This window comes from Zootoca vivipara, chromosome 1, assembly GCF_963506605.1.
Source record: "Zootoca vivipara chromosome 1, rZooViv1.1, whole genome shotgun sequence".
Lineage (NCBI taxonomy): Eukaryota > Metazoa > Chordata > Lepidosauria > Squamata > Lacertidae > Zootoca > Zootoca vivipara.
This window is the reverse complement of record NC_083276.1, coordinates 52,015,449-52,029,598: the sequence shown is the minus strand read 5'-3', so window position 1 is coordinate 52,029,598 and position 14,150 is coordinate 52,015,449. Positions and strand designations below refer to the sequence as shown.

The window sequence follows — 14,150 nt, the reverse complement described above, 5'->3', positions numbered from 1 at the left end:
GAATGTAAACACCAAGCATGGTGATAAGTTATTTTGGGTGGCACAAGGATATATAATATGAAAAAAGGGGATTAAATTCAGGAAAAGCCATCAGGAAGTACTACTTAATCATGACATCTTATGCTATAGATTAGAATAGTTTCCAATTGAAGGGGGTGGATTCCTTGGGAACTTTAAATGTGAAATGAACCTTATCCTTTTCCTCCTGTGTGGGCCCTCTGACACTCTCATCATGAGTCTTGTCAATGAACAAACTAGGCTGTCACCTGCGTGGCACTACGTTCCACATTTTAACCAGGCCCTAACCTGTGTTAATTTTGAGAGAAACCTTTCCTTCCAAGCAGTCTTAAGACAGGACTGCACTAACTTTAGAGGATTCAGAGGCAAGAACTAGTTGCACAGTATTCTTCATTTTCAGTTTAATATCATAGGTTGAATCCTCTTGTCCATGGCTTAGATCTTATTTTGTGTTCTACCTCCCGTGTTGGAGGCAATATTGCCTCTACATACCGGTTGCTGAGAATCGCAGGTTGGTTGGTTGGGTGAGTGCTGTTGTGCTCAGCTTCTGCACACAGGCTTCCCATGGGCATCTAGTTTTCTACTGTGAGAACAGAGTGCTGGGTTGGGTAGGTTTGGCCTGAGCCAGCAGGCTCTTCTTACGTTCTCATACCTGGCTTCTCAGATTTTCAGGCTTAGGTATGGTTCTACTGCTGTAGACTTAAATTCCTCATCCGCACCACTTCCACAGCATATATGGATGAGATAATAGTTATGAGAATCATCCAATGTGGGTGTTGGGTGCGTGAACGGGCCTGTTCTGTCTTCAGTGGTACTAGTCATGTTTCTCCCATCATTTTGGGCTGATGCATCATATTTGATCCAGATGTGTCGTTCATGCCTTTAAGGGTAGAAAGCACATTTGGCTTTAATGTCCATTGTGTTTACGGGATATCATTTAATTTTCATTTCTGTCAATAGCTTTTATCATGCAGATCCCCTCCCCCAAATATCAAGTTGACATTAATTTCATACAGGGTATTAAAAGAGCTGCTGTACTGACATTATTCTTATTATTTAGTCGGCCTGCGTACCAAAGGAGCACAGGGTGGTGCACTTCATACATGCGGTATTTGTGTGTTCATTTTGCAGGTATCAGACTGAATATACTGCGCACAATATTAGTATCCTAGCGCTTATGTTTTTGTCTGTTTTGGAAATCCATGTTACCAGTTCTAATGATTACAGACTTATAGGCATTGTTGATTTCAAGCTAGTGAAAAGTTTTAAAAGTTTCTATTGGCCTTATGGAATGGACACTAATACCCCACAATGGTCATCATCCTCCATGGCAACTTTTTCTTGCTTCCCTCAGCTTACTGACCACTTAATCATAATTGTCATGCCCTTCCTTCCCTTGCTACTTTCACCACCCAATTCCTTACTTTCCCCATCATAAAACTGTTTCCCCACTATCTGACATTGAATGAGTTTTTGCACCCTTTGTATTAGCATGGTCATTGGAACTTAGTATGTTAAACATCCAGCACAGTTTACCAGGGTACCTTATAGACATCAGAGTTCTAACAGTTATATTCTTTCAGATAAATTTGTTCTGTTACTTACTGCTAACCCCGTGGGGAGATGGGGTAAAATCCAATATTATTAAATATGGATACTTTATTTCACTCAGTTGGACAATGAAAATAAACCAGTCAGTTTCAGGTTTGGGTTTTAAAGTAATGTTGTATTTCAAGCTCTCAAGTACAATCAGTGCTGTAGAGACCCTAAAGAGAATGCTTGTTTGTTTTTAGGGGAAACCCTGTTTCCAGGGAATTTTTAAAATAAAATAAAAAATCTAAGAACTATTTCAGAATGCCTTTTGGTTTCTTAACTGCTTATTTTTGCAAGGCCTGTTCTGAGCCAAATTCAACCTGACAGTGGCTCTTTAAGAGCTATGTTGGCAGCTAATCCGCCCTAGTTTACAGCATGTACATTGCTTTAAGAATGCCTGGAATTCTGGTGGGGAGGGAATAGGGAATCTTTGACCTCTGTGGAAATGTGCAGCTGACAGCATCTCCTTTCTTTTTGCTACGATTAAATGCTTCAGTCAAAGAGCTTCACATCTTTGCCAAATCCTATATGGTATGAGGCTCCGCCTCCTGTTTTGTGCATCTGACGAAGTAGGAAAAGGCATGCAATATAGTTTGCTAGGTTTAAGGTGCCAATGGCCCCTTTATGGTACTTCCTACAACTTACACAGTGACTCCTCCGAACCCACTTGTATGCTCACCACCCACATGTATTTGATGTACAGCTCTGGGAAAACTAGGATCTTCAGACAGCAAGATTACAGATGCACACCTTAATTCTGAGAGTAAAGGAGAGTCCCTAAGTACCCAAGCCTGAAGACTGAGTGTGATAATTTCCTACAGGAGAAAAAAGAAGGGAGGGAGTATACCTGATCTAGGAGCAAGTGGTGTGCAAAGTCAGGGATAGCGGGATGTGTCTTCTGTGTGAGAGTTAAGCTCTCTCCTTAGAATCCTGTACCTGCAAGGTTACAGCATTCCTTGCCCATTCTTTGGTCTGTGGTCTAGGGAAGCAGAAAGCTTTATCCATAAGATCGCAGAGCAAATAGGGGGTTCTGTTGGAGGTGTGAGCTACCAAAGCGCTTAAAATCTGAAGTTTAAATACAGTTTTGGGCTAATGCACCTCAGTGGACAGGAGAGGGGGCTTTCTGGATGAGGGAATACTATAAGACCTGTATTTCTTTGAATCATTGGAGGGTTGTTGTTTTTTGTGGGGGTTTTTTTTTTGCAAATTCCTGTACTTTAAAAGCACCCCACATTTAAAGGCTACATATAGTTAAAGGGCAAAGGCCAAGTTATAGAGAAAAGTTTTTGCCTGGTGCCTAAAGATAATACAGTGTTGGTGCTAGGTAATGCTTTTTGGGGAGAGCATTCTACAAATGAGGAGCCACCACAGAAAAGGCCTGTTCTTGTGTTGCTACTTTCCTGACCTAAGATGATCAGCTCAGGGTTCAAGCTGGTTCAAATGAGGGGAGGCGTTCTGCAAGTTATTGCTGTCCTGGATTGTTTAAGGCTTTATTGCTCACAAACAGCATTTTGAATTGGACCTAGAAATTGATTGGTCCTGTTGGGGCCAGGATTGGTTTTATATGCTTAAACTGTCTTGCGGAAATTCTGCACTAACTGAAGTTTCCTTCAGAGGCAGCTCCACGTATAACAGATTGCAGTAATCCAACCTAGAGACTACGAGAGCATCAACAACAGTGGTTAGGCTATCCCTGCCCAGATAGAGGCACAGCTGAGCCTCCAGATGAAACTGATGGAAGGCACTCTGTGCCACCAAGGCCATCTGAGCCTCAATCAACAGCAAAGGATCCAGAAGCACCACCAAGCTATGTACCCACTCTATAGTGTAAAAAAAAAAAGCAAACGATGTAAAAAGTCCACATTGGCACCCAGTGTTTTGAGAGAAAATTAAGTTATAGTAAGCTGGATAGTAGGTGCATAGCTAAACTTAGCATATTATAGTGAAGCGGATCTGTTGCTAAGCAATGCAATTGTTTCTTTCCGTAGGTCTGAATGCATTAACAAGTTTGCCTCTGTCTTTGGGACCATGCCTCTGAAAGTGGTGGAACACCGGGCAGATCCAGTCTTGTACAAAGATGACTTCCCTGAAAAACTGAAAAGTTTTCCTAACATTGGAAGCTTGTAAAGAATAGGCGCAGGGCCAATTGGATATTGGGATCCAATACACAAACAGTGACTGGTGCCGAGCATCAGGCCTCGGAGAAGAGTTCCTGGGCGTATTACAAAGAGGATGCAGAGGTGCCTCTCTCGTGGTGTAATTCAAGCTTTTTCCATGGACAACAAGATTCTTAACACAGGGCAAAGAATCAAACAACATGCTGCTGCTGCCGCCTTGCTATGTAGGTCTACGGAAATGCCATACAAATATTTATTTGTTCTACAGATCTTACATCCTGACAAAGAGTTAAGCACAAACAATACAGAATCTTACACACACACACACACACACACACACACAAATATTTTTTTCTCTAAGGGCCATTGGTTGTCACTTAAATCTATTGTGGAAAACACTGCTATCTCTCCTAAGAGCTGCTTTCTGCGTTTGCTTCATAGACCCCACATTTCTCGTCTATGCAAGCCTGGCTTACGTGGAGCCTTTGAGATTTGTGATTAGCATTAACTCTTCTGCAGATATGCTAGGGTGGTTTTTTTTTTGTTGTTGAGTAAGATTAGAAAAGAAGATGGGTATGACACCAGACATATACAGGGGGCGGGGAGACAGCAATTGGAGTAAAATAAATCATTTCCTTTACTCAAATTACTACTTCATGAATGTGAGCACATTTCATGTTTGTTTTCACAGAAGAGAAGACTGCATGCTTGACCAGCCTCAGTCCCCTTTTCTTACTATGCTGAAACATTTTTTTCAGTTCAGAGGCACATGGTCAAGAAGACAAAAACCTATGCAGCATCTAAACAAATACAGTTGATACTTTGAAACTTTGCTTAGGAAACAACATGCCATGTTCTGATTCTTAAACATGTTTCTGGAGAGAAATGCACTTTCTCTTTTGGATTGTGCAGGTATGAAGTATATTCACAGCGAATAAAAAGCAAACTTTTCTGACCAGCCACTATCTCAAAGCTAGACACAAAGTGTTAGTACGTAAAATTCACTGTCCACAAGATAATTAAAATCCATTCACTGCCCCATAAAGGACCACAGTTCAGTAGAATGTGCTTCCCATTGAAAGCAGTCAGTCACCAACCACCTGTACTTGTACACAAAAACCTAGTTTATTTCTGCAGGCCTTCCCAGAAGGATAAACCTATTCACAGATTGGAATTTGTTGGCACTTTTTAATGAAAACGCTTTGTATGTTTTACTGTATTTTGTTTTGTTTTTTTACACAGTGCAGGGTTAGCACTTCTGTTACAATTTCTAATAAACAAATAATACAACACATGCTTTACATGCAAACAGGTTCAATCCCTGACATCTCAACATAAAACAGGGAAAGACTCCTATCTGAAATCCTGGAGACGATGTCAGTCAGTAGAGGAAGTGATGGGAAAGAACATACAAAATAGTTAAAGTGGTGCATCAGAATGAGCTGGACTAAGGAATGAACAGACATGCTTTTGAATTGCACAGAACTCTTTACCAGAAGTTAATTGGAATAACATGTATAGATTGATTTATGTTGAGTTTCTTTTTCTCTTGAGCCAGCACAGCAGCAGCTAATACCCAAACTAAAGATAGTTGGCATGAGTTTATGTTCATCTAGGTGAGGAAAGAGTTTTCCTCTTTGCACCAACAGTATGGCGTTCCAGTTTGATGCCTTTTGGGAGATTAGGAACCTTTTTCATCCTTGTCACGTGAGACTGAATGAAAGAAATTGAGAATTGCATAGATTCCCCCCCCCCCCAAGAGTACCCTGGTGAAAAAAGGACTTGCTCCTTGTCAGGGTGATACTGATAGAACACTGGCTGGAAGGGGGTGTTTCAACTTTAAACTCTCAGGGAGTTATAGACTATTCCGTTCATCAGGGAAGACAGGTTTTTCTTACGTATTTTTTTCTAAAGTTTTGCAGGTTGCATCCTCTGCTATATCTTTGAGTAGAAAATAATGATAGATGATGGAGGATTTGCTGATTTCAAAACATCAGGAGCTTTATTTTGAGCCACAAAGAACTCTTCAGTAGAATCTGATTTGCAAAAGGCTTATCACTGTAACTAATTTTGCATATGAGTGAGATAGTGGGCAAAGGACTCTCCTTCCTTCTGGTTTCAGAGTGCTTCATCTAAGCTGGTTCTCTTTTCCTCGGTGCAGCATTTATCAGCGGTCACTACAAAGTGAGAGTGGGCTTTTCTCCTTTTCTACCAGTGAGAACTTAAGCTCAACTATCTACTTTTTATGTATGTTTCATTATAAACTATCATCCCTGCCCTTATAGTTTTAAAAAACCTTCCATTCCCATTCTTAGGAATACAGTGTGCAAGTTCTTAAAAAAGTTATCCTACATATATTGGTGTTCCGCAATTTGATTTTCTTTATTTGGGATAAGCTCTCCTTTTAAGCTGAACTGCTGCAGAATCTGTGCCCATCTTTGCAACGTTTTATGCCCTTTTAATTCCTGCCCCCATTCACAAAGCCTTAGTTTGGCTATAGCAATTAGTTGCTCTTAATTGTAAAAATTATTTCACAATACTTCTGTCATTAGAAGGTTTTTGTGTCCACCAGTTTAAACTAGGTGTAAAGTTAGGATAAATGATTACCCTGACTTCCTTTCCATTTTTTTGCAAAATTGCAAACAAGACCAGATACATATTTTTAACATAAGGAAGAATATTTATTCCCTAAGTGCCAGAGATTATAAGACACTTAACAATTCATAAACCTTTGTTTCATTATAGGACTCATTTCATAACCAATCAATTTATCTTTCATCATTTAACCACCAGCCATCTTTGACAGTTTCTGCTTCTTTATCTCACCTCTTTGACAACCCACATTTCCTAAGCTATGATAAGGATGTGGATATCTCAACCATGGTTTACTAGTTACCTTCTCAAATGTTACTAGATCAGTATATTCTTTAGGCGTTTCTGATACACTACCAGGATCTCCAACCTGAAACATCCTGTTCCGACTGTATGGAAGCAGTGTTTTTTTTCTGGAAAAGGTGATGTTTCAATGTTACCTTTCAAGATGTCACCCTTGGCGATTCCTCTTTGCGCTACTGATAGTTCTTGACTTCCAGTCTTCAGGTTTATCCACACTTTCATTTGACCCATGTTTTTGTTATATTACATATTCATCTCTTGAGTCCAAGAGCTGCTCTTTTTGCTCCACTGCTTGGTAAATGCTGAGTCAGGTTTTACGAGATCCATCTCCCATTTGGACAGGCAGGATTCAGCATAGTTATTGCTACAGTCCCATACATCTTGGAGATGTTCTGTATATTGAATCAAGTATGCTGAAGAAGTCTCTTACGTGAGCCTCCCCTTTTTCCCGAAAGAGTTACTGTGTCATCATATTATCACCCTAAATGTGTGTATCTCGGCTGTAGTACATTAATGCATATTTTCATAAAGGCAAATCGTACATAACTGGGAGGGCAATTGCACCCACCGCCACAGGTTTATCAACTGGAAGATAAACTATCAGATTTGCACTAAGTGGAATTCTGATTGGCAAATGGAATCTCATTTCACACATGGCATTTTTAAAGGTGTACGCTAAATGTTAGTTACTGCACATCTGAAAGTGAAAAATGTGAATGCATAAATGGGTTTGTACTTTTGTCAGGGAGCTGTGATAAGCTGCAGCTCCTTGTTGAGTGTACACTCAGTAGCAAAATGAGTGTACACTCACATTTGCTGCTGCCTAATGTGAAAACATTCAGAAGCAGTCTGAAATATCCCTTTCTACCCACCTAGATTTCAGAAGTGAACAAACACTCTTTGTCTTTGAAGGAGTTCCACTGAAGGTTGCTTTTTTAAAATAAAAGTCTTCAACCAGTAAAATGTGTCACAGGTATGGTCCTAAAACATTTCACAGCTGCATTTATATTGGAAACCTTTTTTCCCCTTCTGTCTGTTAGCATTCTTTAATGACATTGTCCAGGGACCACTTTTCCCCTGTGTGTGTGTAAATGCGTTTTCTTTTTAAAAATTAAAACATTTGTAAATACAATGTGCCTGAGTCAATATATTCTCTTGATTGTACAACCTGAGGGGATAGTAATCTTAACAATATATCAAAGATGACTTGTGATTTGGGGGCGGGGAAGTATTTTAAAAGAAAATATGCCAAAGTGTGTACGTTCTGTTTTACACATGGAAAAATGTACGGTGGGTTCTAGCAGCTCTACTCTGATTCTTAAAACAAACAAAAAAGCACATAAGCGAAAACGAAATCTACACTGAATCTTCTAAAAATATCAGCTCTTCAAGCATCTGGTGGGTTTCAGCAAATCATTTTATTATGTATAGATACCGCATCTTTTTTCAGAAGCAGGTGTTTTTATTCTACGGGTGAGAAAACGGAGGGTCTTGAACATGGTGTACCATACAAGGCTCAGGTGGCAGCTCAACTGGCATTATATCCCAGAGTAAGAGGTTAGAAATTACCATCATCACCATTGATTTTCTAATCAACTTTTAAACAACTGTCTCAATGTGATGTGCACTGCAGCTAATTTCAAACGGTTAAACACAAAAACAGCAAATACATTTAAAACTAAACTAAAACCATACAAAGTAGATACAGTGGTGCCTCGCTAGACGAATTTAATTCGTTCCACAGGTCTTTTCTTATAACGAAAAATTCGTCTAGCGAATCCCATAGGAATGCATTGATTTTTTTCGCTTTTTTTGCCCATAGGAACGCATTAATTGAATTTCAATGCATTCCTATGGGAAACCGCGATTCGCTAGACGAATTTTTCGTAAAATGAATTCGTCTAGCGAGGCAACCTCCGCTCGAAAAATCCTTTCGTTAAGCGGAAATTTCGTTAAGCAGGGCATTTGTTAAGCAAGGCACCACTGTACAAGGTAGATGGACCTTTCTTGCTGCTAGCTGATGTTTGCTATAGCAAGGTACTGCTGTAATCCTTTCACAGACCCTGTAAAATAGGCTAGTATCCCATTACAGCAAGGGTGGTGACCCTGTGGCCTTAGCCATGGGATACGATGGAAATTGGTGGCGAGCATTAAATGGAGAGCCACCGTTTCCCCGCTCCTACATTACAGGTATGGAGCTGTGGCTTGAGAGGCAGTAGCTTGGCAAAGGGCCACCTCATCTGACTACAGGCTAAACTAACATTTGAAGCTGGGATTTAGGGCACATACCTCATTTTTTTTAACCAGTGCACGATATTCACAGACACTGCAGCTTTGCACTTCCAAACATGGGTATGTAATCTATAGTGTTAATGTGATTCTAACTTCCCTTCCCCACCCATTCACAATCAACACTAGAAATGAATTAACCTCAAAAGGAAGCACAAATTAAAGCCCATTTAGTTTATTTTTAAATCAACATTCCTGGATACTTAACAGCTATTGAAGTTGGTGGGGCATAATTTAAATCCAAGGTTTTTTTTGCTTGCCTGTACTTTGCTCAAGGATAGAGATGAGAAAAGCAAGGCCAATTGAGGAAACAGAAATATAGAGGGGGTATATGTGATTTGTGTATTTTTCAAAGCCTGCACGGTCTTGGACATTTCAAACAATAGTTTCTGTGTTCCTTTAGACTCATTTCATTTAAAAAATGTAACCTAGTGCCATAGACATGTATGTTATTTAGTTTAGTTAAACTGCAGAAGTCTCGTTTTCTAAGGAGCTGAGAAAAATAGGAAAATAAAAATAATTGCTAGAACTCAACATGAGCGAGTAGGGACAGAGGTTTTCCTTCACCTTTTTCTTGGGACTGCAAACTATAGTGATGACATTCCCTCAGCACTCTGAATCTCCTTGCCACAGCACATTAAAAGGTAAAGGACCCCTGACAGTTAAGTCCAGTCGCGAACGATTCTGGGGTTGCGGTGCTCATCTCGCTTTACAGGCCGAGGGAGCCGGCGTTTGTCCCGACAGTTTTTCTGGGTCATGTAGCCAGCATGACTAAGCCGCTTCTGGTGAAACCAGAGCAGCACACGGAAACGCCGTTTACCTTCCTGCTGTATTTATCTACTTGCACTTTGACGTGCTTTTGAACTGCTAGGTTGGCAGGAGCTGGGACCAAGCAATGGGAGCTCACCCTGTTGCGTGCGGGATTTGAACCGCTGACCTTCCGATCAGCAAGCACAAGAAGCTCAGTGGTTTAGACCACAGCGCCACCTGCATCCCTTCACCACCCACGCCCCACAGCACGTTTAGCTGAGCTATATGCATTTGAGGGGGTAGGATTCTGTTTTCCCAAAAGCTATGATTTATACATGCATTTGGAGCATTCATTGCTGTAGTTTCGAAGCATGCTTGAAATCTGAGGTAGGCCAGTTATGTTCTCCTTGAGAGTAGATCAGAAGATAGACTGAATCCAACCCAATGCCACAGGAAATATGAAGCAAGCTAGATGGCTGCCCTTTATGGCAAGGCAGGTTGGCCCAAAGCACTAGCTAACCCAGCACCAAGCCATTAGCCCACCAGTATTTGTGATTGGTGTGTTGCTCTCAGCCTACCTCAAGTCTGAAGCTATTTGGAATCTCTTGCCTTTTCTGTGTAATTTCAGTTCTGAACTCACCACTGTTTTACAGGCGTACATCTGCTGAGCTTCAGGATTCCACCGCCTGCCAGGTTCTTGTGGCGGTGGCTGTGAAGGAAAAGTTGTGTTTCTCATTAAGGGGATAACAAATGGCAACATCTGAGACAATTAGTTGAAATGGAGCAGTGATGGTGGTGGCTGAGGCGTAATCCACTGGAGGAAACGCAGCACAGCCCTGATAGGTATTCCCAGCAGAAATTCCAGCAGGCTTTCTGAGAAGGGAATCTGAATGGAGAGAGGCCCCCTGTTCGTTTTCCGGAGTTGATTCCAATAATTCCTCTCCGAATGTCCTTGACTTTATCCTCGTTCGCCTTGATTGTCAGTTTACTTGAAGAAAGGAGTTAAGAAATACTTAACTCATTCACCACCTAACTTATGAGAGACAGTTTTTTATAGTTCTTGGTAAATTGAGACATCAGTGGTAGTAGATTACTTTAAGAATCCACAAGAGAGAGGGGGCAGTCTACAAAACCAGTGAACATTTTTAATGCAGTGAGAAATGGTAATTTTAGATTTGATTGATGGTCCCCTGATCCTGAAATATGCCTATTTAATTTTAGTAACTGGACATGATTAATTAATTTTGTTCCTGCAGAATGTCGGTTTCTGGTTGCCCCTTGTATCAATTCAAATAATATACAGTGGTACCTTGGATTACAAACACCTCGGGTTACAAACACTTCGGGTTACAAATTCTGCTAACCCGGAAGTAGTACCTCAGGTTAAGAACTGTTTCCCAGGATAAGAACAGAAATCGTGCAGCAGAGGTGCAGTGGCAGCGGGAGGCCTCATTAGCTAAAGTGGCACCTCAGGTTAAGAACGGTTTCAGGTTAAGAACGGACCTCTGGAACGAATTAAGTTCATAACCAGAGGTACCACTATAGCACCTTGATTCCTTGCTTGGAATGGTGGCACCATCACACTACATGCACAATGGATATGGCAGTTTAAGAGCCCGAAATGTTAACATTTGAACAATCCCAATAGAGATCCTATTGAGCGTCATTAAGATCTCAAAAGTATGGCTCCTTGTTTAGAGCTACATCTGAAGTTGGATCTTCCAGTGCAAGTGCTCAGACTAGCAAATAAAGTGAAAATTCTGTGAGCAATGTGGGAGATGAAAACAGAAAACAAGGGTCTGAGCTGCAAATATCTGTGGTTTCTGGAAGTTTAAAGTCAAATGTGCCTCCCATCATTTATACAGAATTCTGAATTACTATAGTTGTTGTCGTTTAGTCGTGTCTGACTCTTCGTGACCCCATGGACCAGAGCACGCCAGGCACTCCTGTCTTCCGCTGCCTCCCACAGTTTGGTCAGACTCATGTTCGTAGCTTCTATGACACTGTCCAACCATCTCGTCCTCTGTCGTCCCCTTCTCCCTGTGCCCTCAATCTTTCCCAACATCAGGGTCTTTTCCAGGGTCTCTTCTCAACTCATGAGGTGGCCAAAGTATTGGAGCCTCAGCTTCAGGATCTGTCCTTCCAGTGAGCACTCAAGGCTGATTTTCTGAAGAATGGATAGGTTTGATGATCTTGCAGTCCATGGGACTCTCAAGAGTCCATGGGACTCTCAGAATTACTTTAATTACCTATATATAAAATACCTAGAACTTATAGTTACTATATTCTGTACTTGTATGTAGGTGATACATCAACATTCATAGAACCCTCCTTTAGCTATCTGCACTCACGCTGACTTTTTAATGCTATAGTTTCTTACTTTGATATAGTGCCTCTGTTGTGAAAACTGCAGGTGTTTGAAAAACCGACACCTTTCCTTTTAAGATGCACACGCACTGGAGCTAAATATAATCCTAAGAGATGTGAAGCCTAGAAGGGCACAAAGAGGCTAATGGCCTGAGCCTGTCTGCCTCATCAGTAACTTTCAATCTAAAGATAAATAGCTGGCTATAGATGGAAGAGGAAGGATACAACCAACAAACTCTTATTTGTCTTGGATTAAAAGTAACACCTTGACACCTGGTTTCCATATGGCCATAAAGAGATGCCTTTGCCACTTTCTCATATGTGGAGCAGCTATGATTGTTCTGTATTATTAAAAGATTAGCCCACTCATCTTTGAAAGGAAAATGTAAAGAAGAAGAAAAAGCTGAACTAGTAGCTTATTAAACATTACTTTTCCATGATGAAATTTCACACCTAAATGGATTTAGCCTATTAAACAGCTCTCAAATCTTCTAGCCATAAAATTCAACAGCTGTGTGGACTCTTTGTATTCTGCAGTCAGTGTCCCAACCTAGCCAGCTCCCTCCCAGTATGTAATGAGAAAATAACCCAGAAGCCTTTAGGGTTTCTCTTTTTTAATATACATCCGGATCAATTTCCCCTTGCCAGCTCTCCCTCCTGCTCTGCAATTATCGGTGGATTCAGATGACCTGCCTGTCTCTGCAGTCCATGTATTATTATTTTTTGTATGAAGAAACATAAATTGAGCAGGATACATTTCACACCCCTTCACTATGCTCACCCAATAAATTTGAAGATGTTGTTCAAAGCAAGTCTATGGGATCAAGTGCAGTAGAACTGCTTTGAGTTACTATGCTGTTTAAACATATATCTGTGTAAAAAGAACCCAAGAATGCTCTATCCTTTATAGGGTTTTGCAGGAATGGGAGAAACAGAAGGACCTTCAACCAATGCAATATGGAAGTGGTTCCTCCACATGTGGCAGCCCTAGACTGGGCAGTACAGTGGCCTGTTCTAAGAATGGTACAGCTCAGTTCAGTGAACTCAAGTCAGCTACCATGTGAGGGGCAAGGGCATGAAGGAGGGGGTGTCTTTTGAAAACATGTTACACCATGGGTAGACAAACAAAGGCCTGGGGACCAGATCCAGCCCAGTTGCTTTCTAAATCCGGCCTGCGGACAGTCTGGGAATCAGCATGTTTTTACATGAGTAGAATGTGTGCTTTTATTTAAAATGCATCTCTGGGTTATTTGTGGGGCATAGGAATTCGTTCATTTATTTTTTTTCTTTTCAAAATATAGTCCGGCCCCCTACAAAGTCTGAGGGACAGTGGACCGGCCCCCTGCTGGAAAAGTTTGCTGACCCCTGTGTTACACGATCTTGTGTAAGTTCAGCAACTACCTGGTCCCATCGCCAGATATTTGCTTCCTGTGTGTTTTTAGATTTTGCTGGAAGCCACCCAGAGTGGTTGAGGCAACCCAGTCAGATAGGTGGCAAAGTACTAGTACTAGTACTAGTAAGCCAAGCTTGAACACATCCTCCATTATGATCTCCAAGCTTACTCTCAGTACCACCATCTATTTGCCATATCCCTACTATGTAGGGAAGCACTCCTGCTGGCTGTCCTGTAACTTGTGTGAGAGGGGTTATTGGTTTGTTTGATTGTGCGTGTTCTCATTGTGTATGTTTATGTTTTGGCCACCATGTGATCTTCAGGTGAAGGGCAGTATCTAAACTGAACAACAACAACAACAACAACAACAACAACAACAACAGAAAATGGGTGTAGCTCAGATGGTCCAAGGTTCAATCCCAAGCATCTCTAGAACTTCCAGGTCACTAAATATGACTCCTCCCATAACTATTTTCTATAAAATGGCCTTGAAGGTTGGAATGGAACCACTGGGGTACAGTACCCCCAATCCTCACCCATAGCTGCCAAGTTATCCCTTTTTTTAAGGGATTTTCCCTTATGCTGAATAGGCTTCCTCACGAGAAAAGGGAAAACTTGGCAGCTATGTCCTCACCTCTCAGAGCCTTCCCAGAAGGACACAGGTCAACTATATCAAAAGCCACTGAGAGATCAAGAATGAGCAGGTTGGCATTCTCTTTTGCCCAACA

The 14,150-nt window shown here is 41.2% G+C and overlaps 1 protein-coding gene across 2 annotated transcripts in view; it reads left to right on the top strand.

The window, feature by feature from the left end:
- EXT2 (exostosin glycosyltransferase 2) overlaps nucleotides 1-4,116 on the top strand; it is an 84,895-nt gene extending 80,779 nt beyond the window's left edge. For both annotated transcript variants that reach the window (XM_035115986.2, XM_035115977.2), the window contains exon 14: nucleotides 3,600-4,116. In XM_035115986.2, coding sequence (XP_034971877.2) covers nucleotides 3,600-3,738 — 139 coding nt within the window. In that variant the 3' untranslated portion in view covers nucleotides 3,739-4,116. The remainder of the gene's footprint in view (nucleotides 1-3,599) is intronic.
- The last annotated feature ends 10,034 nt before the right edge of the window (nucleotides 4,117-14,150 follow it).